The sequence below is a fragment of the Colossoma macropomum genome, unplaced genomic scaffold (genome assembly GCF_904425465.1).
Source record: "Colossoma macropomum unplaced genomic scaffold, Colossoma_macropomum, whole genome shotgun sequence".
Classification (NCBI taxonomy): domain Eukaryota; kingdom Metazoa; phylum Chordata; class Actinopteri; order Characiformes; family Serrasalmidae; genus Colossoma; species Colossoma macropomum.
The window spans coordinates 20,096,631-20,122,570 of NW_023494803.1; the positions used below are offsets into that span (position 1 = coordinate 20,096,631).

The 25,940-nt window shown below is 38.0% G+C and overlaps 1 protein-coding gene across 2 annotated transcripts in view; it reads left to right on the plus strand.

Annotated features, from left to right (window-relative positions):
* Positions 1-25,940, plus strand: part of ltk (leukocyte receptor tyrosine kinase) — a 115,382-nt gene that overhangs the window by 69,462 nt on the left and 19,980 nt on the right. The window contains exons 11-19 of one of the 2 annotated variants that reach the window (XM_036592678.1): positions 1,869-1,958; positions 3,948-4,119; positions 8,234-8,384; positions 10,333-10,464; positions 10,734-10,890; positions 15,421-15,603; positions 17,608-17,706; positions 22,105-22,257; positions 23,533-23,655. In XM_036592678.1, coding sequence (XP_036448571.1) covers positions 1,869-1,958; positions 3,948-4,119; positions 8,234-8,384; positions 10,333-10,464; positions 10,734-10,890; positions 15,421-15,603; positions 17,608-17,706; positions 22,105-22,257; positions 23,533-23,655 — 1,260 coding nt within the window. The remainder of the gene's footprint in view (positions 1-1,868; positions 1,959-3,947; positions 4,120-8,233; positions 8,385-10,332; positions 10,465-10,733; positions 10,891-15,420; positions 15,604-17,607; positions 17,707-22,104; positions 22,258-23,532; positions 23,656-25,940) is intronic. The other variant, XM_036592679.1, reaches the window with a different exon arrangement.

Genomic DNA, 25,940 nt, shown 5'->3' on the forward strand with positions numbered 1-25,940 from the left:
CTCTATTCATGGAAAGTGCCAGCTGTTTTAGAGTAGGCTGTTGTTGCCAAGCAACCATGGATTGCCGAAGGAGAACAAGAACTTTTAAGTTGCCTATCATTTTATTACATTTTTAAATTATTATTTACATTTTTTAAAGGTTTTTACAGTCATATAATAATGAAAATAGCAAAATAAAGAAGTGTTTAATGTAGAATCCTTTGCCTTTTACGTAGTTTTTTCTCATCAAATTACCACTGCAGCAATAGTTCTCATTTCTGGCTAGCATCTTGTAGCATCTGGTATTGTGTTAGCATAAAACTAACATTTGTTTTCTCACACTAGTTTTAATACTGTTTCTGGCAGATCTAGTCAAAAAACATGCTTGAAGCACATTCACACATTTGCGGTTTTACAGTGAGTCATTCAGTAAATGCTTCAGTTCAAAGCCTAGTACTGAATATTAAAGGAGGAGCAGTTTAGTCTGTTTAGCCTCTTATCTTTTAGCATAGTTATTAGGAAAAGAATTCAAATAAATCATTTCCTCTGTTTAAACAAAACCAAATTCTATAAGTATATTCAGTGGTCATGCAAGCAACAGTTCATTCACAGAAGTATAGTTTTAGTGACTTTTGTGCATAAATTCAAAATTCATTTTGTATGCATTTATCAAGTATATTACAACAGCTTTGAATACAGCTCAGCTAATTATGTTAAATTATATTAAATTTATTGGAAGTGTACAGTGTTCTGTTTTCATTTTTTTAAGTAACTGCAAAATCTTATGCAGTTCTTTTTATAGAAATGTTGGGAAAAGATCACTTTCCCTTTCATTTTATCAGTCATTTGAGGCAATTAATTTATTGCCAAGTTATTGTTTTGATATTCGATATTAAGGTATCACAGCTGGTATTGGTTCTGAAGTCAAAATATATAGATTCAATGCTATATTAGTATTGTAATAATTGAAAAACGATATATGGTGCAGCCAGCCCTACTAACTAACAGAACACTCACTAAAAGTTTCTGCTGCATGTCGAATCGGAGACAGAAATCAGTTTTGAAAGGGTAAACATGCTCATGCAGTTTCATCCTCTGTAGCAGTAGGAGGCGTCTCTTACGAAGCTCATGATGCAGTTCCCGCTTGATTAGTTCTGAAAGGTGGGGAAGTCAATAAAAAAATTCTTTCCTTTCGCGTTCCCTTCTCACAATGCAGCAATTCTCGTAAAGACACTCGTCATGTATTGCCAATGCATGACTGTGGTGCTTGAGGCAGGACATTGCCTTGTGAGCTCTTTCATTGGCGACGTGATGTATTAAGCAGGCATGTCTGCCCTACTATAGTCCAGCATTTCTCGGAACGCTGTGGTTTATCGTTCCCAAAGCGCTGAGAAACGGTGGCGTGGACCTAAACCAATGACCTGCTTTCTATTCTGCGGTTAGCCGCACACGCCGGTGGTCCTGTTGAGTCAAGCTTTATTATTTATCGTTGTCCATAAATACAATAGAGCCTTTGTGAAATTCCTAAGATATCTGATCGTTAAATAATGCCTCCTAAATTGCCGCTCCCTTTATCGCACTCATCTTCCGTCCTCCTCGCTTCTCTTCTCACAACTCTCCAACTCTTGTCACGCTCTCCAATTCTTACAGACCTCCTCCTTCATCTTTTCCAGGCATCCAATAACTCATCTGCAGGCCCATGTACTCACAAAGCAACTTAATGCTTTATATCTCACTGATCTGCTTATCAAGTCCTTATCTTTTTATGATAGCATATCATCACAAGCGCAAGGTCTGGAATGGGATGTTCAACCCTAATGCCATCATTCTTTCATCTATCTCTCTTTGCGCTCTTTATCTCATGGCTTTAATCTGTCTGATTTTATCAGATTTGAATGCACTGCTTTTTGGACATCAAGATTTGGACTCCATCAGCAAGCTGGACTTCCTGAGCCCCCTTCCTGAGCCTTCTGTAACAGGTACAGTGAATTACTCTGATGGCATGATAAAATGCCTCTGTAATGAAGTTTCTTTCCAGGACCAAAGCTCAGAAATTCTCTAAGCAGGCACACTTCTCCAGCTAGAAGCTCACAGCACAGAAAAAGCTCAGATGTACAGCATTGTGCAAAAGTCTTTAGCCACCTGAGAAAATTATATTTAGTGCTTTATCTTGTCAATAAGCTCAGTAAGTTGTCTAGGAAATACATGAGCATCAGTGCCAGTGTGGTTTAGCTGTGTAGTGTGTTTTACAATTTTGACAATTGCCATAGTTTATAGTTGGTCATTTTGCTTGTCAGTCAAATGACCCTCCTTTAAAAATAGGCTTTTCTTGGCAATGAGAAGCAATAAAGCTTACCAGATTCTTTGGCTAGTCCAAACCACTTATTCTACAAAAGCCTAAAATTAAATCTCTTGGCATGTTTGCTTTGATTGATACGAGTTCTAGTGCGATTGCATGAGTTCTAGTGTGATTGCGCACTGCATAAATGGACCGAGACACTCTGAAGAATTGACCGCAGCCTGCTTCCAAACAAACTGTGGAGCTGTTTGTTTAAAGTATGAATGCAAAATGGCATCTAAATGAAACAAACACTGATGGAACTGTTATTTCCTGTCTGCAGAACGTCTTAGGTACATGGAAAAGATTAATTTCTGATACTGATCTGATGATGATTCTGATGACACGTGTGTTTCATCATCTGTTCATAAACTCTGTCTCTGAATCTATAGATTGCGTAGTTTTGGTTTTAAAACGTGACTGAGGCACATTCGAAGCACTTATAAAATACTTGATGTACACAAGTCACTGCACAGATCAATTATGTTATATATGAATGTAACATGTTTTCACTGCTTCATAAAAACAGTATTACTTGATGTACACAAGTCACTGCACAGATCAATTTTGTTATATATGAATGTAACATGTTTTCACTGCTTCATAAAAACAGTATTAAAGCTGTTATGTTTTCACAATGATTTTACGCCATTTTGTGCTGTGGAAAAACACACAGCCTCTTTCTGCAGATAACTTCAGAAAATCACAAGGTGTAGATGGATAAACAAGACAAAATATAAAACCCACAAGCACCTCTAAGTACAACATGGTTATGAAAGCTCATTGGATATTATTGCATTTAATATTGTCGCCAAATAAATTTTGCTCAATCAGGTGTGATTTTTTTTACCCAGTACTTTTTTTTTACACCTTTTTATGCCAATGTCAAATATGTAAGTGTGAATGCTAAGAGAATTAGAACTAAAATGCAACAGTTTATTATTTTCTTCTTGGGTCCGGACCAAGGAAACTGAACTAAAACATGTTTTTGACTGTCATTTCTGTGTGTCTTAATACCTGCTGCCAGGTACCAACTAAATTATTTCCAAAGAGGCTAGATAGGCTATTATAGCACACACAACCCGCTGTTCGCAGCACACATCGTTAGTGTAGAATTCAGCTATAGGCTACATGTAAACAGCGACATAAAATGATATCTAAGATGTTATTTCCTTCTGTATACATAATTCATAAAAAAACAAGCATTTTTGATAGAAGAGGTTATGGAGTTTTATTCGCTTTAAATTTGGGGTGTGGTGAATTTTTTTTCCAGACATTGTTTCTGACAGGATTTTAATTTGTCAGACTTGCAGAGCTTTTTCCAGTCAAACAACAGTATTTTGGAAACAAGAAATTCTTGTTAGTATTAATATTTCTTTATATATTCAATGTCATATACTGTTTTTTTTTCAGGTGTCCTAAGTCTTTTGCACAGTACTGTACAAGGTTATTTTTATAAGTCCTATGAGCCACAACAAAGAAGACTGTTAACACACACACGCACACCTTCTAAGCCGCTTATCCTTCCGGGTCACAGGGGGAGCTGGAGCCTATCCCAGCAGTCATTGGGTGGAAAGCAGGATACACCCTGGACAGGTCAGACTGTTAACATGTTAACATTATATTTCAGAGTCACAGATGACCTGGTGGTTCACTTCCTGTGGGGCAAGTGGACCTCGTGGACCCACTCAGGCCCAATGTGACAGCGCCTATCGAAACACTAATGTTAGTGTGGTGGTGGGGAAAGAAGGCCCTCTCCGGGGTGTCCAGATGTGGAGGGTCCCTGCAACCAACCGATACAAGTAAGCAGCGCACTAACAACAAGCTTTAAACCTTCTATATGACCATAAGAGCCTTAAGGGACAAGTTTAGCCAAAAAAAAAAATATCATATTTGGATGATTTTTTTTAAATGTAGTTGATCAGCCAAGATGTTTGGTGTCTGAAGAGCTCATCAGAATCAACATGCAGCATCTAATGATTGACAACTTTAGCTCACGTTTATTGTATTCACTGACTTCTTCTTTTGTTTAAAAGGATGAGCATTTAGCTGACTGAGCACTTGTCATAGACAAGTGTCACAGACTAAAATTTTAATCAGAACTCAAATTAACTTTCTGTTGGAACCTGAGCTGAAGCACACCAAATTTTGAGTCTGAAACTGATATTTAAAGCTGTAGCTGTTACGTGTCTATTCAACTTCCTGCCTATTCACAAATTGATTTTGCATCGCCTGAGACCAAACAGAAAAAAAATCCCATTATGTTTGTTATATGAAACAGAGCCAGGCCACTTCTGGTAACCCAGCTTTGTTTCTGTTATAAAATGTGTGCTTTGAATGAAGCACATAATAAATTTCACACATGTATCAAGTGTATTTTAGACCAGAAATGATAACCACATTGCTTCTGCATTGCACTGCTGCTGTGCCACTAGCAGCATTCTCCTTTGTTAATCTGTAGTTTTATTTGAGCTGTTTATGGTAGAAGTGCAGTTTTTTTTTTTTACAGCTCACACATAGCATGCTTTGTTTCACAACTGGTGTCAAAACAAAAGCACTGCAGCTACATATTACTTTAGCAGGCCTTAGTTTATTTTCATTTTCGAGTAATGGATTACTGGAAATGCTTTTCTATTACAGTGCTTGAGGACCAAATTACTCGCAATACCCATCTCTGCTTTAGTTCTCCCTTTTTTCACTGTCTGTCATACCATGTAGCCTGTGGGCACTTACAGTAGAACCGGAGCTTATTCTTTCAAAACTGTCAAGATTGATTGTCACAGCAAACAGGTTTGGGAGGGCGTGTAACCACTGGGAGATGAGCTTTCCCCCTACTCATCCTTCACATCTGCCTCTCTCTCTCTCCCCTCTTCTCTCTCTCCTTCTGTTACACACGTGTGCATACACACACTCTCTTTCTCTTGAACACAGCAAGTATCCGGTGACTCATTGGCTGAAGGCATAGATTAATCTGTTTCTGCACTCCACTTAATCTGGCCCCTGCACTGCAGAGCCTTTGAACTGATTTGCTGTGATTGCCAGGCTAGTCCTGTGAACTTATTACAAGCTGCTAAGATGTGCCAGGGAGGCGGGCGAAGAGTGAGAAACTAGCCAGAAAGAAAGACAGATGGCTGCTTCTTTGCTCTCAATCACTAGGCCTTTGAGCTTTAAAGGCTGTCAATTGAGCCCCTCTTTAACGGCAGAGCACTGTCGTGAAAAATCTGGCAAGTAGCTAATACAGCTAACTGAGCCTGTCCCCCTTCATTAGGCAAAGTATTTTAAAGTGTGGTGTATGTTTTTTTTTTTTTAAAGTGCCCTGAGCCACAGCTGGTGTTAATCAAAAATGTTTAGACTTCCCTCTAAACATATAGGCTTTTTCTTTTTGTTGCACTGATAGTCTCTCTCTTGTTGTATAATGGATATGTTAATGGACCTTGATTGTAAATATTATATCATATTCATGCTTATGCTAATCCTAATCCCAGCAGATCATAGCTCAGGGTTTGATGGGAGAAAAGCAGGATGAATTCCTGTCAACTCCGTCTATGCAAGCCATATAAATGGCTTTTACCATGTAAACTGTACATTTGTAAGTCACAATGTTCAAACAAAAGCAGAACACATATTTGTTCTTAATTTAAATACTCAAGTACTCATTTGTTAAGCAGTTTCTTTTCTCTTTTTAATACCCAGAAGCTTTACCTTTTTAAGCCACAGAAATTGTAGCCTAAAATAAATCCCATCAGCAAAGGCCCTTAGATAGAGCGGTTAATGTTAGTATAAGGAAAATGCTGAAAAAAGAAATAATTTACTGGTTTTGTTTAAAATACATCATAAATTCATGCTAGACATCTCGCTGTCACCTCACCTCAGAGCACAACAGACTGCACCACTTTCTGCATTTGTGTTGAAGCTAAAAGAGCACAAGATGCCTCAAAAAAGATGTGGGGAAACCCTTACATTATTGGACAGTAAGAAAAATGCTTCAGTGCAAAATTTGCTATAAGTTTGATGAATCTTCACAAATATATAAGAAAAAAATCAGCTCTTTTCTCTCCTTGTCTTTTCTAATAAAACATTTTAATAGCAGGTGTAAAATTAACAGCACAAACAGCAGATCTGTTTATGTGAAGAAATCCTGATTACATGAGAAGAAATTCTTCCACACAGTTAGTACCACACAGGAGCTGCTCTGCAACTACCACACAAGCAAGACGATCACATATTAGTAAATTATTATTTTTTAAATAGAGTTTAAACACTATAGAAAGTTTAAATGTGTGATTTGACTGGATCTCCATGGAGTATATACAACTCCATTTCCATAAAAGTTGGGACGCTGTGCAGAATGTAAATAAAAATAGAATGCAATGATATGCAAATCATATAAACCATATTTTTAAAGGAAAGTACCAAAGACAACATATCAAATGTTGAAACTCAGAAAATGTATTGTTTTTTTAAAAATATATGCCCATTTGATGGCAACAACAAGTTCCAAAAAGTTGGCACAGGTGCATGTTTACCTTTCTTTTAACATCACTCTCTAAGCGTTTGGGAACTGAGGAGACCAAATGCTGTAGTTTTGAAATTGAAATGTTTTCCCGTTCTTGTTTGATACAGGATTTAAGCTGCACAACAGTTCTGGGGCTCATTTGTCATATTTTTAATTTCATAACCCTCCAAATGTTTTCAATGGGTGACAGGTCTGGACTGCAGGCAGGCCAGTTTAGCACCCGGACACTTTTAATATGGAGCCATGCTGTTGTAATCTATGCAGAATGTGGCTTAACATCGTCTTGCTGAAATAATCAAGGCTTTCCTTGAAAAAGACGTCGTCTGGATGGCAGCGCATGTTGCACAAACATGCATATATCATTCCACATTAATGATGCCTTCACAGATGTGCACGTCACCCATGCCATGTGCACTAATGCACCCCTATACCATCATGAATACTGGCTTTTGAACGGTGCACTGATAACAAGCTGAGTGGTCTTTAGCCCGGAGGACACAGTGTCCATGATTTCCAAAAACAATTTTAAGTATTGATTTGTCGGACCACAGGACACTTTTCCACTTCCCCTCAGCTTCCATTTCAAGTGAGCTCAGGCCCAGAGAAGGTGGCAGCATTTCTGGATCCTGTTTATATACAATTTCTTCTTTGCATTTTAGAATTATAACTTGCATTTGTGGATGTAGCGACAAACTATGTTCACAGGCAGTGGTTTTCTGAAGTGTTTCTGAGCCCATGCAGTGATTTCCACTACAGAATTATGTCTGTTTTTAATGCAGTGCTGCCTGAGGGCCCAAAGATCACGGCCAGCAAATACTGGTTTTTGGCCTTGTCCCTTGCATGCAGAGATTCCTTCAGATTATCTGAATCTTTTAATGATATTATGTGCTGTAGATGATGAAAAGCAAACGTTCTTTGCTATTTTATGTTGAGAAAACTTATTCTTGAATTGTTGCACTATTTGATCATGCAGTCTTTCACAGAGTGGTGAAACCCTCCTCATCTTTACTTCTGAAAGACTCAGCCTCTCTGGAATGCTCTTTTTATACCCAACCATGTTACTGATCTGTGGCCAATCAACTACCAGGTGTTTTTTTTTTGCATTACACAACTTTACCAGCCTTTTGTTGCCCCTGTCCCAACTTTTTTGGAACGTGTTGTTGGCATCAAATTCAAAATGGGCATATATTTAAAAAAAAAACAATAAAATTTCTCAGTTTCAACAACATTTCAACATATGTTGTTTTTGTACTATTTTCAATTAAATATAGGGTTTAAATGATCTGCACATCATTACATTTTGTTTTTATTTACATTTTGCAGGGCATCCCAACTTTTTTGGAAATAGGATTGTACTTTATTTACATGCAATGTGAAAAAAATTGTGTTTTGAACCACAGGATCACAGCCTATGGAGCTGCTGGAGGCAAAGGGGCAAAGAACCACAACAAGCGCTCACATGGGGTCATCATTTCAGCCATCTTCCCACTGGAGAAAGGGGACATCCTCTATCTCCTGATCGGTCACCAGGGTGAAGATGCTTGCCCAGGAGTGAGTACAGCCATCATTCACAGCAGGAGTAACAAAACAAAAACAAAACAAAAAATGCAATGTCTCACCTTTCTCACATATGTTCACTGAAATGATGAAATGAAAATCCTAACTTGTTTTTTTTTTCTTTTACATCATGTAAAAGAAGGCCATTTCAAAATTTCATTACCATATGTTAAAAATGTTCTCCTATTTTCTGCTGTAAAGATTTGCCAATATGAGATTTTCTCACAACAAAAATGTGTAAGCTTGCTGTAGCCAGTGTTAGAAATAACCAGGGGCGAAAAATACCTTACATGGAATAAATCAATATGAACGAATTAAATGTAATGAATCATTATGTCACTATTGCTCTAATAAACCACTTTGTTCATTCCTTTGCCCACTTTTCTTAACAGCATAAACATGTTTCTTAGTAGATAAAATCCTGTACAGAAAAGTCTTATGCAGTTCACCTATGATCATATGTGAAAAAAACACATTCACAAATAAACATCACATATATAAGATGTGATAATGTGACATCATGTGATGTCATGTAAATAATACATGATCATGTGACACCATATGAATGATATATGAACACGTGATAGTATGAAATTAATTAAATTGTGAACAGAGTAAATCCCTTACAGAAAACTCACATGTACAGTTACGTAAAGTGTCTAAAAACACGTGTTCACAAACAACATCATGTGAGTAGTGTGATCATATGTGACATAATGTGATCACTTGATGTGATCACGTGGCATCATGTGAATATGTGACCACATGACATCATGTGAATCATGCGAATAGTATGCGATCATGTGACATAATGTGAATATGTGATCGCATGTGACTTTATTTGAATGTGATCACGTGACCGGGATGTTCAGGATGAACTGCGCCTCGCCTTTGCGGTCGGCGAAGGTAGCTGGTTGCAGTTGGGGGACGAGGTAAGAAAAGAGTCGCCAGGCAGACAGTTTTACTGGCAGCGCCTAATGTGAGCCGCCAGCTTTTGTGGCTTTCAGATACACATTTCTTTGAGAATATGAATTCAAAATTTACATTTGAAAACAATATCCCCAAACACAACACAGTTTGTGTCCACATGTTTGTCGACTGAGCTTCTAGCCAATGAGGATTAAGCTCCGTCATCATCAAGCTGTCTGGCTCTGAAAACTGCAGTTGGCTTGCTCCCATGAGATAACAGTATATTTCATCGCGATGTGATCATGTGACATAATGTGATTGTGTGACATCATGTGAATAATATGTTCATGTGACATCATGTGAATACGATCACATGTACCATCATGTCAATAATATGATCATGGGAACATCATGTGAATGCGATCACATGGGACATCATGTGATCACATGTGATGTGAATATTTTATCGCATGTAACGTGAATAATGTGATCATGTGACATCATGTGAATAATATGTGAGGACATATGACATCGTGAAATGTGAGGTAGGACACAAGTGAAAGGTATCGGTGAATGAATCATGATGTGAGAAAAATAAAATATGCATCACATGAAAAGTCCACATGTGGAAAAAACTATTAAAAATATGTGCAATGTGAAAACATGTAATTGATCATGAGTAAAATTCATGTGTTTTTCTGTAAGGGATGGACCGCTATGACATATGAGAAGTTGCAGCAAATGAAGACATCTCGAAACACGAGCGCTCACCATCAGCAATTCTATTTTTTTTTTTATGAAATAGACATTTTGAATCTATACACAGCACATTTGTAACTTCTATGCTGTTTACATTGTTAGTTAGTATAGGTGGTTAGCATTTTCATTCAATTATAATACTGTTTTGAATATATACGCACTGTGCCCCCATTTCAGTCAAAAACTACCCCTTAGAAAAAAGTATTCTTTTCCACCCTGGCTGCAGCTCAGATTATTCCTAACTTTCTCATCTCTCTTCCCTGTTTCTCTGCAGAGGAACGCTCTGACCCACAAGATCTGCCTGGGTGAGTCGACTGTCATTGAGGACGGCTTTGACAGAGATAGTTCTGCCATGGAATGGGCCGGGGGTGGTGGTGGCGGTGGGGGAGCTACGTTCATTTTTCAGGTAAACTTTTCCGTTCCTTCCTTTCCCCCTCTTCTCTTCTCACGAACACGTCCCTTCAACCGAGTGACACTGCCTAAAGGAAAGCATGTGGACAGCAGTCTCTGCCTCATTGTGCATGTCTAGACAAGCATTTTTTAGACATGCTGAAAGTATTTGGAGCCATCTGAACTGGGCCGCAGATGGAAATGGGGATGGTCTGGGATGATAACAGTGGTTTGAGTTTTTCTTTGAGGTGACTTCTTTCTTTTTCTTGGGATGCCCGGGTGCAGTTGGAGGACGGGGAGCCAGTGCCTCTGCTGATAGCAGCTGGTGGGGGTGGGAAGGCATACCTGGAGGACCCCGAGAGCAGTTTGGACCAGATCCCTCTGGAGCAATATGAGAATGACACGGTGGCAGCTGGGGTCAATGGCCGAACCGGAGCAGCAGGTCTTCATTTACTGCACCTCACTTTTATCCCTTCTACACAAGATAGGACTGTTAGTTATGTTAGCTATTGAGTAATCTACTGATTAACTGTTTAGGCCAAAAAATAGCCATAACTGAATGATAACAAGCTTCACATAAGCTTTAAAAGATTCCAGAATATTAAAAAAAAACCATAAACTAGGAAGTGTTTAAAAAAAATTCTAAAAACACAAGAAATCAAAAGACTATGTGGCAAAAAGTGTGTAAAAATGAAGTCTAAAAATGTTGAGAAAAATAAGTTAAAAAAGCATTATCATCATGTGAACTAACACCTTATCATTGGATTTGTTTAAAACATTGAATTTGCATGTGTTTCATGTCCTGATCATATCTAGATATACTTTGGCTGGATTTCATTTACACTTTTCCCTAAAATGTGACCAGATAAGATCAAATGTAACTTTTCCACATAAAAGCATATCGACACATATGTTGTTTCCATATTTATTTATTTTTTTAATGTTTACTTTTCCTCCCTGTTACATACAAATGGACAGATTTTACTTGGATGCTTGGATCAGACGGCAGTAAGGCTCTTGGTTTTGGGATAACTCCAGCCTTGTGTATCCTCCATCAGTTGTTTAGTTGTTTATCCTTTCACCTGCCAGTCAGCACTCGGCAGATGAATTTATACTTTTGTTATTGTATATGGATGTGGAAGACAAGATTTGTCTCTTATTCGTCCTAGACTGCCTCTGAATGTGGTTTGAATGACCCAGTCATAATCCAATCACAATGCTCCCTGGATGTGTTCACACTTGGCATTTCACGCGGCTAAATAAAATCCAAATGTGATCGCTCAAAACGCTTGTGGATGCAGGGTTTAAACAGCCTCATTGTGAGTTCATTGAGAAAACATTGACAAAAACCAACTGATCATCTTCAAACACAATAAAACAGTCCTTTCTTTACATGCTTAAACTCTGTTCACTGCTGTCTGAGGATCTAATTGGATCTTTCCATGATGGCTTAACTGGATATTATTTCTCTGTTGATGTTCACTGGTTCCATAATTCAAACATCCCCAGAGGGTGGATCAAAATGTTATTATTACTGTCACGCCTCCCTCCAGCTCTGTAGTCAGTTACTCTCTAGACACTGATCCTCTCCCGGACTCCAACTCCCACAGTCCATGTGAAGCTCATCGTACCTCCATCAGCCAGTCAGCCACCACTTTCCAGGTCCCCGTCACCTAAATTCTAACCGGCCGCACTTCACTGTCATCAACTTCACGCTTATAAAGACGGCTTCTTTCTGTTCATTCAGGGCAAGGTACTGCCACTGTTGTTCTAGTGCATACTGAGCGGTGCTACTCTTTGTTCAGGCTTGTTTTTTGACCTCGGTTTTTGTCTTTGTCCTTCTTGGCTTAGTCTGCTTATTCACGTGTTTTGCCTTTCGGTGTTTGACCTCTGTTTGGTTCTCGACTATCTCTTTGATGTCTCTCATGATTGTTGTTGGCCTCTCTCTGGTTTTAACCCTGACCTGTATTACTACGTCGCATTTGATTGAGCCTCATCACATGAAAGCCTCTATGTTTTGTTTTAACCGCGAGTGTCTGGTCTGTTCTGCAACTTTACAACATTAGTGCTTTATTGCAAGCTTTGAGACAGATACTGTAAGAAATATTTCACTTTTTGCCGAGTTGTGGTTCAGTTTTGGCCCATTCCTCTCTGTAAACCATCTTCAGTTACCCAGTGTTACGAGGGTCCCTCTAAATTTTTTAGTAGAATTCAGGAGTCAGGAGACTGGTTAGGTCATGCAAGCAACTTCAGGCCATGCAACCAGTTTTGAGTTATTTTGGCTGTATGTTTTGGAATGTCTTGTTGAAAAGTTTACAAGATTCAGTTTCTTGACCAATTATAATAGATTCTCTTCTAATATCTCCCAGCACATCACTGCATTTATTTCTTTTGGTGATGTGTAATGCTCCAGTACCATCTGCAGAGAAGTAGTTCCATATTACGATGCTCCGTACTTCTCTGTGGGTATGGTGTTTTTAGGATCATACACACAACCCTTCTTTCTCCAAACACAACGAGCTGAATTATTGCAAAAAAGTTATTTTGTTTCATCTGACCGCTTATAAAGACGGCTTCTTTCTGTTCATTCAGGGCAAGGTACTGCCACTGTTGTTCTAGTGCATACTGAGCGGTGCTACTCTTTGTTCAGGCTTGTTTTTTGACCTCGGTTTTTGTCTTTGTCCTTCTTGGCTTAGTCTGCTTATTCACGTGTTTTGCCTTTCAGTGTTTGACCTCTGTTTGGTTCTCGACTATCTCTTTGATGTCTCTCATGATTGTTGTTGGCCTCTCTCTGGTTTTAACCCTCACCTGTATTACTACGTCGCATTTGATTGAGCCTCATCACATGAAAGCCTCTATGTTTTGTTTTAACCGCGAGTGTCTGGTCTGTTCTGCAACTTTACAATGGTTATGTTTTCATTTAATAAAAAAATTGATGTATATTCTTTGTTTTTATTCAGCTGACTTCAGGTGGTAATTCTGAATAAAATGTAGAGAAAAAGGGACAGAGGATAACCTCACCATCATTTACTTCCAAAAGTTACAATGCAAAGTTGGACTAATACAATAATGTAGTAATAATTAATAATATTTTTAGACCATTTATTATTTCATGTGATATTTCACAAAATATCTAATAAAATATGGTATTATTTATTTACACAATGATAATGAATGTGCAATAAACTACAAATTAGTTTCAATTTTTCCTCTTCTCTATTCTGAAAGAATGCTGATCTTGTCTTGGTCTTGTCTTGAAGTCAATGAGCCCCGGTGTTGACTCAACTACTCGACTACTACAAAGTTTTGGTCATACTAACATAACCATTTCAAGGACTGTTTGAATGAGACACAGTACAGTGCAGCCATTCAGACCAGACGGCATTTATAGATATCAGTATTAAAGAGACGATCTGTTTAATTCTAATAGATGAAGAGAGTTTGGAAAATGATCATGTAAAAATGAGTTGTGACTTTTTAGTACGTAAAACCACACAAATGTTATAAGTGCACCTCAGAACTTAGGATGTGGTTCCTTTAATAAAATTGAGTGCATTTATTTTTGATCTGGTTCTGTGGTCAAAAATGTATTTGTGCTTCTATGCGAGTACTTGTAAACCACTGAGCCACACCACAATTCTAAGCAACGCTTAACGGCGGAAAAATTTTTTTTCTGTGTTGACCAGTGAAATGCCAGGCTTTTTTAGCTGTTTATCAAGATTGTCACTCTTTTTTTAGTGCGATACTTTTTCATGTTTGAGAAATGTCTTTTTTTGTGCCCGAGAGCTTAGAAAACAACCCAAGCTGTTTCATGTGCATTTTTGAAACACTCCATTAGGTACTAAGCAGACATTTTCATATTACAGAGCTATTTTTCTTGTGTGGTTTTGACATTAGGATCGAATTATCTTTTGACAGTCACTCAATAATGAGAGATGTTCTACTGTGGGTTAAATATCTGACAGATGCTTTTATGCTTCTAATAACGTGAGAGCTTTTCATTAATTGACTTCTGTCAGGACAAAAAGATAAAAAATGACCGCGAGACATGAGACAGAAGGGACGATGCATCAATCTGATGTTTAGGGGGCTTGTAGACGCATGCTTTTTATGTTGTTCAGGACTAAGAGAATTTGTTGGACAGTGACAGGAACATTATAGACAGAGTTGACCAGAGCTTTACAAAATCGCAGCAGTTCAGTGGAACCTATTTGCAGTGAGAACAAACAAGTATTCAGGCACTTTAGTTTTTGTTATTTAATATACTTCCAGTGCATATATACCCTTTAAATTTACACGCATAATGTCTCTTGACTTTGAGGTTATACACATGAACAAAACAGTTTTTGTTCATAAACATAAACAGAGACAAATTTTACAAATTAAATTGATAAGAAAAAAAGTTTTGAGTTATTTTGGCTGTATGTTTTGGAATGTCTTGTTGAAACAAGTTTACAAGATTCAGTTTCTTGACCAATTATAATAGATTCTCTTCTAATATCTCCCAGCACATCACTGCATTTGTTTCTTTTGATGATGTGTAATGCTCCAGTACCATCTGCAGGGAAGTAGTTCCATATTACGATGCTCCGTACTTCTCTGTGGGTATGGTGTTTTTAGGATCATACACACAACCCTTCTTTCTCCAAACACAACGAGCTGAATTATTGCAAAAAAGTTATTTTGTTTCATCTGACCAGAATAACATTGTTCTGGTTTGTCTAAATGCTCATGTACAAATTTTAGATATGCATCTCTGTGTTTCATAAAAATATATATATATATATATATATATATATACACACACACATACACCACACACAGCTGTCTTCATTTTTTTTTAAACATATCTTTGTGCTTAGAGATATATATGTGTAAATGTGTAGTTGATGTATGCACAGGAACTATATAACAAAACAAAAGTGTCTGAGTTTCCCTTCACTGTATATGTGTATGTGTGTGCTCTGTGCAGGAGGGGGAGGTGGATGGAGGGACACCACTACACACCTCTGGGCAGGAAGATCTCTGTTTGAAGGGGCAGAAGGGGGCTCGTCTTGCCCTCAGGCCCTGTCTAAACTCGGCTGGGCTACTTTTGGAGGATTTGGGGGAGGAGGAGGCGCGTGTACTGCTGGAGGCGGTGGAGGAGGATACAGAGGTTAGTATGCTGATGGAAACACCAAGGTGCAGTCACAGTAGGCATTTGCAGTTTGTACCAGCTTGCAAAATGTGGAAAATAACCTAGAAGTTGAAAAAAGTTTTTAGTTATGGTACAGTTACTAAGCTAGAAAACCCACTAACCATGAACAGATAAATACTTATATATAGATATGTACTTATAACAGCATAGTGCTGCACACTGATCTATAGCACCAATCTGTAGATAACTCGTATGTGTCTTGTGTGCAGCTGTGCTTAGCCAATGAGCTAATGTAACACTTAGAAATCTGGCTAACTCGCCTACCGCAAACAGTAAAATCAAAAAAGAGTCATTCCATCAGAAGACTCTATATTAGTCCACAACTTCTGATGCGATATATGATATGTATATTCATTCAAAGCTCATCATTAACATGGTGTATGAAAAAAATATAGCAAGTGAAGAAGAGTTTTTATTCATAACCCCATTTCCAAAAAGTTGGGACGCTGTGCAGAATGTAAATAAAAAAAGAATGCAAAGGTGTGCAAATCATGTAAACCATGTTTTTAAAGGAAAATACTACAAAGATGACAAATCAAATGTTGAAACTGAGAAATTTCATTGTTTTTTGAAAAAAATATAAGCCCATTTTGAATTTGATGCCAACAACACATTCCAAAAAAGTTGGGATGGGGGCATGTTTACCACTGTGTTTCATCAGCTCTCCTTTTAACAACACTCTGTAAGCGTTTGGGAACTGAGGAGGCTGTAGTTTTGTAAGTGAAACATTTTTCCATTCTTGCTTAACATAGGATTTCAGCTGCTCAACAGTTCAAGGTCTCTTTTGTCGTATTTTTCATTTTATGTTTTCATTTGCATGCAAAATGTATTAGTTCCGGAAGTCTGATGTGGTATTCCATTGAAATTCCAATGTAATTTTGCTTGTAAATTTTTTTCTAAAAATGCTAGTGTGTGATTAGGCATTTAAGACGTGATCAAAAATGTACAGACACACAGTATTCTGTTTTGAAGTTGTTTATAGTGTGACTGTATTAATGCACCGTAATTACTGGCACAAAAAGAATATGTCCTTGTATAAAATGCTTTAACACAGTATCATATAAGAGATGCTCTAAAGCTGTTTGATTTTCTGTGCTTTAAGTCAGCAAAGAACACAATGGCATCTTTTTTTTACACCGTTGGAGCTGTTATATGTCTCATCCATTAGTGAATAGACACTTACCCACACAAAGATCTACCTGCCATCTCAAAGACAGATATAAGGAGGCCTTTCAAAAATATATATATAAAGTTTACCCTTGTTTCAGATGCACTAGTTACTACACACGGAAGAAAATGAAACACTGAATGTACTATATTGAGGTGTGTGTTAGGGGGTGCCCACACCTTTTTTGTCCTAATGGGCCAAAGTGCAATGATTATGGTGGGCCAAGGCCCAACAAAAGACAAAACAACATGCAACTAGAGAAGGTAGACAGATTTCAAATCAAGTTTTTAAAAATATCTTTTACAGCCATGTGCAAGAATTTATACACCTCTGGTCAAATTACATGTTTTGTTGATTTTCTAAGTGAAAATAAGTTAACAGATCCTCTACAGAGAAAACACTTAAATATGGCATTCTGCAACAAATTGTAGTGCACAGTTTCTGTTTATTTGCTCAACTTTTACACAGGTCATGCTTTATGCTTTATCATTTTTCCCAATATGTTAAACTCAGCAAATAAACAATAATTGTGCATTAAAATTTACTGAAGAAAAATTTGTGGACAAAACGTCAATTGACCAAGGGCGTGCAAACTTTTGCATATGACTGTATAACATTACACTATATTTTCTAACTAACGTTCTTTAAAAATACAATTTCAAAAGGAAAGTAAGAATTTACCATTTTGTATGTTGTATATAATATGTTTGTTCTCTGATTGGGTGAGGAGGTGGTGTTAGGGTAACTTTCTGGTGGGCCCAGCGGTATCAAGTACGATGATTTTTTTTGTTTAGGTGGTGATGTGTCCCACACTGATGACATCACAGCAGACGGGCAGGATGGCATTTCTTTTGTCCACCCCTCAGGAGAGATATTTCTGCAGCCGTTGGCAGGTGAGAGATTCAGAGCACTATTCAGATGGGATTAGTTTTCCATGGGGAGGTGGGGTGATACCAGTTTACCACAGGATGTCTGGAATGTTTATGACTAATTTGCACGGAATACGAAAACTCAGTACAAAGGACAGAGACGGGAGTGGCTACTCAAGTTACGCACTTTACTCCTCAAAAGAGTAGAAAATGTCAGAAAATTTAATTTAGCCATTATTTTGTTTACCTTAGTCATTTACCTAGCTGTCTTAAAGCCCTTGTCTCCTCATGTCCTTGAATTTTTCTATTATCTGTAGTTTTGGTGATGTTTTTACAGTGAACTGACAGAGAAAGAATGATATTAGTCTTTCTGCTGACTTTTTTCTGCTGTTTTCTTCAGTTTGATTTGTGTTGGGTGGGACTACATTTGGCATAGGTCAGGGGTGTCAAACTCAACCACTAAAAAGGCCATATTAAAAAATCCCAGCTGTGTTTTCATTTCATTTTTTTTAACATTTTGCCATGAATATGCAGCTCAGGGTGAAACCGGCTAATGATAATAGAAAATCAAAACAATTTTGCAGGCTGAATAGGATTGTGCCACGGGCCTGACACGGGCAAGGTGATGTCAGATCTGCCAAAGCACCGCCCCCCCCCACGACAGACTTGAATCTGTAAATAAGTTGTTGTTGTTAGCTTGACGATGTGCACATGTTGTTTCTGCTATGCTGTGCTGGTCTGGGGGGTAGTTGGTGCAGAGTTAGTGCTTACCATTAGGTGAGAGTGCATGTCTAGGAGTGACCTGCCTGCTGTCTTGGCCGTGTCAGCAGTGCTCAGTGGTGGTTCACCCTTGATGCCTGTTTAATTATAGAGCATTCGCCTTTAAAGCCTAATGATTCCTGCGTCTTCTTCGTTGCTGAGGATGCAATATCTTTTGAAAATCACACTGATGAAAATAAACATTTGAAACCATGTTGACAGGCTTTAAATAAATAGACTCTTTCATTAACATGTTCATTAGCACTGAGAAACACCAGTAAAATGACATTACCTATAGTTGTATAATTATGTCTGAATTATATAGTTATATTTATATAACAGTTATATTTATATTATGCAATTAATTGTTTGTTGTTTATCTAGCAGTAAAATGTTTCTTTTAGCCAATTCAGATAAACAGAAGCACATCACACGCCCTCTCAGTGATTCAATAAAAGACATGGGAGTCTTGTGGTGTGTAATAAAAGGCCTCATGCAACTCGTTGAAAATGAGAAGTGTGTCTGGAATCTGCTGTCTCCAGCACTTTGTCTGGGAGGCTTGAGGAGATGAGTGGTCAGCTGCAGGGTACATGCTGCAGTGTAGTTATTTTAGATGATAATATTACAAATAATAAGAATCTTAATAGGCCAAAAAAACGTCTGTCAGTTTTTCTTTTTACTTAGTAATTTTACTTTAGGAATTATGTTTGATGAGCTTAACCTCTGCCTGCAGGAAACCCAGTAGCTGTTCTGCCTGCTGAATGAAAATCTACTCCAATTTTTTAATCAACAATTTGAAATAAAATATTTTTTTCCTCATAACTCTATTATCAGATTAACTAAGACACTGTTGGCTCTCTGTTTGTGAAATATTGTGTTGAGCTTCTCATGAACAATTCACACACACACACACACACCCCAAAACAAGCAGAAATTTCTATGATTGCTGTGAAAAGGTAAAAATTTGGAATATGTTTTTTCAGACACATATGAATGTGCTGAGCCATTTTCAGTGTTAAAGGAATATTTCAGCATAAATCACACTATTTTCCACTTACATTAGATGTAGTTGATCAGCTAAGACATGTTTGGTTTCCAAATATTTCTGCTTTAGTTTAGTGCTGGTGTTACAAGGCTGACTTCCTTCTACCCACTCAAACTGGATCTAAGTCTTAATTACATTTCATTTCATCTTATTGTACAGCCTTGTTAATGTAGTTTAGAGCGCAGTATGGCTTCCTGTGATCTGTGCAAATGAACAGAATTTCGCCAAACTGCAGTCAGCCAAATTAGACAGCAGGTGTTGGGCTGAATTGTGACTACTTTTCATGTGCATGCAAGTCACTCTGGCATATGGACGCCACAGATTTCTGTTTGTTTTTGCAAATTTTATAAATAAACTGTTTTTCTTGGGTTTTCAAACTGAAGATGTGTGTTTATAAATAGGAACCACAGAAATGCAATCTAGAGTCCACATGTCTGTATAAATGCGTGAATGTGAAGGGGAGTCAGATTCTGCAATAGAGTCAGAATTCAGCAAAACATCTGTTGTCTGAAATGATCAACCATAGCGTTTAGGAACACAGTGAAGATTTGTTCATTTTTATAGTTCACAGTAAGTCATACTGTGTCTTATGTGGAACAGGCATGATGTAAGAACATGTCATACTGAACAAGTAGTACTCTAACAGCTGCATTTTGCACAAGCAGCAAACTGTCAAGTCATTTTAGGTAATTCAATAAATAGTGCATTCACTGTAATAATGTAGACGAGAGAAGACAAAAGCATGAATGAACTTCCTCTTTTGCAGAATTAAGTTTTTTTTTTTTAAGCTTTCATTTTCTCAAGCTTTGTTTTTGTGACTGAAGAAATAAGTCTTAAAAACATGGCATTTTGATTTACATGGAAACCAACTGTGGTAAGTTGCAGTACTATTGTTATGAAATTTGGTTGAAAAATTATTGCCGCTTTAAAAGGATTTAATTAATTGCAAAACGTTTATCTATAAATTCTGAATTCCTCAGATATCACGCAGCACAACCAAGAACAAAGGACTTTTAATCTTGTATGCTTTTAAGAAAGAGTGGGCAGAGTATTGCATCATAAAGAAGACCCCAAGGGACCTTCATGGTGCAAAGCCAAGGTCAAAAGCCTTTTCACAAATAATGAGAAAATTGTCATTTTGAGTCATGGTTAGGCACCGTGTCCAAGTACAAAGTTTTCAGCAGTTGTAAATACCAAGAAAACAAAAACAAATGCAAATGTTAATTGACAGTTTGATCTGCAGACTTTTATTGCTCATTTAAATGAGCCTCAAGTGAAAAATCATTTAATATCAAATTGCTTTTGCTTTTGTAATCACTGATGACTTCTAAAGGTTGAATACATACTATGCTACTCAATCAGTTGGTTTATGGTACCTGAGTGTTCACACTTTGAAAAGAAAAGATGTTTTCAAGACAGTTCTGTAATAAATGCAGTGTTAGGTGCAGGTTCTTTAGCAGGAACCCCCAGAAAAGATAATTACCAGAACAGCAGCACAAAAACAGACTTTCTAGTATCGTGGAATGATGTGCATTTAAATCAAGTTAGTTCACTCCATCAGGAAAACATCATTTAGCATCCAGCTCAGTGTCTGACACACATCTGCCACCAGAGCTGCTCTTCACTTTCACTCACACACTCTGCACTTTGTCCAGCTGTTTCTCCTCTCACACTCTCATTAATCTCACTTTGCCACATCAGCTCAGCTTCACATCTCCCTGTGGTTCAGGAAATTGTGAAGCCATTTCACAATATAATTTACAACTCTCTTGTGGATTCATTGAGGAACTTATATATACAGACTCTAGTCTGTTTATCACACCTCGGAAAGCTGGAAAGCCTTTTGGGGTTCATTCAAAAGTCTGAATGCAAAATGCACTTCTTGTTATGTTAGACCTCAGATAATGTCATACGGAATATCGAAGCTTATCATAGATGCAGATCAGATTTTGTGTAAATCTCATATGATTAGGCATTAAACTGTCCATATTGAGCCATTTTCTTTTCCTTTTATGTTTTCCCTGAAATGTACTTTGGTGTGGTTTTATGTACCAAAAACAATTGTAATTATTTATTACACAGCCATTTTACAAGCTCCCTTTGTCCCTTAGATTTAAACAAGATGTTTTTAAGATTGTATTATGCCTCATTCAGTCTGGGCTGATACACTCCTTAAAACTTCAGCATGAATGGGTGGGGCCAAACTGCTGTAGGCTGAATATATAATAGATATGTGTAAATTTGTTCATTTTCAAGACATTACAAAAACAGTAAATTCAAAAAGGACTGTTTTTGCAGGATCATTTCCATATGTGGACTGTATATTATCCCACTAGTACATGTGCACTCATGTCCTTGTCTTAATGTTTATGTAACAGAGAAGCAGCCTGAACGTGTTTTGTTATACTGTACTCCCAAATACGTATAATGACAATAAACTGAATCAAATGGAATTGATTGTAGTACATTAGACTCTTTTATTTCAAAAAAGTGAGGAAATTTCCGTTCAATGGAACCTTTTACTAAATCCATCAATTTTCAACGTATAAAGTCTTTGAGAAGAGTAGGAGATGTTTCTATATTTGTTATGTAGATATGTTTCTCTTTGCTGTCTGCAGCCATGGAAAGTCATGGGGAAGCTGAGATTGAAGTGCACCTGAACTGCAGCCACTGTCAGACTCAGAGCTGTAAACGAGATGAAGACAGCAGACTCATTCTCTGCCTGTGTCACAATGAGGAAGTGCTCGCTCCAGACAACGTCACCTGCATAGGTAGCCAAAAAAATTATTCTTCAAAAGCAATACAGTTTTTGTATTCCATATAGTAGCTGCATGGTACTTTTATATAATTCCTATTATGATTGCCACTAGATATTGTGATTTTGACATGAAATGTAATAGATGGTGAAAATGAATATAGGATTGTTGCTGTTTTTTTACGATTAGTATATTATGCCTATGTATATTGCAATTTTGTAACTTAATCGATTGATCATTCACACAATGATACATGAAAGGGAGTGTTATAACATAAGATATTGACATTGGTCACTGCATTTATGAGACCGAATAGCTCCAACCTAAAGCTGCTGCGTATAAAGGCAACAAAGTATTGTAACACAAGAACTTCAGGATGTCTACACAGGAAATGTCATGTCTGCTTGTCAAAACAAAACATAAACAAATTATGAACTAATCAGTTAATAGCTTGAGAGAACTAGCCTCACACTTTACATACGTATAACACATTGAAAAGAAATATACCTCACAGCAGAATGAAAACACGGTACTACTAACTGAAACATTCTACAGGCTAGTATTGTCCTTATAAAGTAAGGAGAACGGGTCATACAGCTAACCAGGGCTTGACTGGGAACCGAATTCAGCACTGAACTTTTGTCTAGACCAGCCCACTACAAGTTAAGTGACCCCCCCACCCCCCCACCACAACCCCAAAAAACGCGACGCCACTGTGACTGAACCAAACCCCCTTGACCCATCAAAAGGTTTACTATTCCAGGCTTGCTAAATTAAGTTTATCCCAATAAGTTTACTCTCTGCCTGTTGGATGGGTTTTACAAGTGGATTCAATCTTCTTCATCAAACTTAATGGGTGTGTAAATCTATTTTGTCCAGAGCAAAACAACAGAGTAAAAATGGAAACCCTTGCAAAGTAAAACTCTGCACAAACATGACGTGGCACAATCGGCAAAAGGAAATGTTTTTGTGATGCTTCATGCACATCGCATAACAAAACAATACAATACGCAACACCACTGCAACACATGGCCATGTAAACACTACACTGATTAATGTAGGAGTGACTGCAAGCTCTGTTTGTGGGTCACTGTTTTTGGGCTCATCACGGTATCCACGGTATGACATCATATCAGGAGAGAATGTCATACCGGTATTATACCAGTTATACCGGTGTACCTCCCACCACTGTTTAGAAGTGAATGGAATCTTTGCTAACAGTTCTCATTTAGTGTCTGTTACATACATACATGCTTTACTCTCTGTCTCTCTTTCTCTCTGTGTGCACTGATCCCCCAGTGGAAACGCAGGGTTCTGTGGCTGAGGGATACCCATCCCTGTCTCTCATCCTGGCTGTGGTAGCATCCACTGTGATAATGGGCATCGTGCTGACCTGTGCCAGCCTCACACTCAGTAAGAAACTCTTCCAGTTCTGCCTCAACTCCACCTTCCAGCGCCTCTGACACCCTCCACCTCCCCGCATCCACTCTCCCCGACACTGTACATGACCACTCCCACTACATCAGGACTCCTCAGAGGGACTGAGATATGCAGGGAAAGAGAGAGTTTTAAGCCGATTTCACACCAGAAACGATGTGGTGCATGTGGCACGCTTTAACCACTCTGCAACGCTTGCAATTTCACACTGGATGCAACACATGCGCCGGGAGGCAGAAGTGGTTTTCGTTTGTGTTGCATTTTCGCATATTCCAAATGTAATACAAATGTTTTTATAGTCCATTTATTGCTTAACCCTCTGGGGCCTAGGGGTATTTTCTTGATTTTTGCATATCTTCTTAAATGTGCCTTTAAAAGCACTTGCATATAATATAATATCCATATATTTCGTATCAGAATGCTCCATATCTTCGTCGCTACTTTCAAAAAATGCTACATTAACTTCAGCAGATGTAAATATTTTTGCACATCATTGAAGGGTTTCTGATATGATGGATAAGTCCTTAGTTATTTCCTAGGTGTCCATTAATCAGTTTTACACAAAATGTAGATGGACACATGAATTTATCAATTACACACGGTGAGAGGCAGATGATGTGTGTCTTAACCCTTTTAATAGACTTGTAATAGAGGTCTGCACTCCTGCCGGACGCACCAAAATATCTTGCAGCGCGGGACTAATTTTCAGTGCTGCTCGCCGGAGCGGGTGGGAAATCAGACCCCTTCAGACAGAAGTGGGCAGAAGCAGCCATGAAGAGAAATCCTGTAAAATTAATGAATAGCTTAAATAAAGTAGAACGATTACTAAATCATATATATATAAACAATATAAAAGGATGACAGGAAAACAATTAAAAAGATTTAAGTCATTCTAAAGAGTTGCGAAGCAACCAATCATGTGAACAGCACAAAATTCTTCCTCCTAGTGGAAATCAGCTCAAAACATTAAGAACAAACAGACATTAATGTCGCCCAGTAAACAGAGTTAACAGTTACGGTGACGACAACAACAGTAACGACGCCATCAGAACAGTAGAGTTAAGAGCTTATAAATCAAACAATCAGACTAACAAGTCTGCGTTTTTTAATACAAAGGAGCCAAAAGGTGCAAAGTCCCACCCCCTCTTCGTCTGAAAGGGCTCTCTGATTGGTCAAAGGGGGACAGCGCAACACTTCAATCCATTTATATGGCAAAAGATTCGAAAACTGAGTGGAAAAGGCGAGAGAGAGAAAGCATGCAAGAGACAAAGGGAGAGAGAAAAAAATTCTCATACGTAACACTGTGGTTTAATTCATGCTTTGTGTTTACTAGGAATAAAGGGCGTTTAGTGAAGTTACTGCACAGTGAGCCTGATGATCACGACTGCTGTGTTATTTCATGTATATAATGTATTTGTGAATAGACTATGCCAGATAGTGGATGTCAGTTTGCGTTGACGGAACTGCGCGGGCGGGAGTGGGACAAAACGTTTCGATTGCGGGCGGGTGCGGGAGAAATGTTTTAGGTTTTCTAAGGGAGCAGGCGGGAGCGGGATGAAATCTTGCGGGAGTGGGCGGGAATGGGCCGACTCTACAGATGTAGAAAATGTTTCTGCGCTGTATTGTCAGAAAGATAAAGAAACATATATAAAAACATCCAATTTAATGTGCGGGCAAGTTTGTGGACCCCAGATGGTTAAATAAACTTAATGTGGACAACATAAAGAGATCAACAATAAAAATCTGAATAGCTCCCATTCTTTAGAATTAGATCCAAAGCAAATATTTGCACTTCACAGGTTACCACGGCAGTGCTGCGTAACGCCTGCAGCTGATATGAAAGGCTATGTTGATTAACATATGGCCGAATTTCTCGCAGCACAGCGTGGCACGTCATAACGGTGCGGTTACCGCGTCTGGTGTGAAATGGGCTTTAAAGGAATTAGATTCAGTTACAATATTTTTACAGTGAAACATTGCATGTACACTCCTTGATTGCTGTTGAAGCTTTTGAGGACTTGTTGAGCTGGTAAGGTGAAAGAGAAGCCAAAATACTGACTTTAAAATGAGTGCTCTTAGACATAGATTATAGGTTTTGCTTCAGCATAATTTATGGGTAAACATGCTCTCTAAAACACAGAAGAAAGTGCTGTGCAGATTACTGACCAGTACGTTTTCAAACTATGTACTGTGTTAAACTGCTCGTCAGAGTGTTCTCTCTAAAACATTAACTGTAAATTAAAATTTAATGAATATGTTCA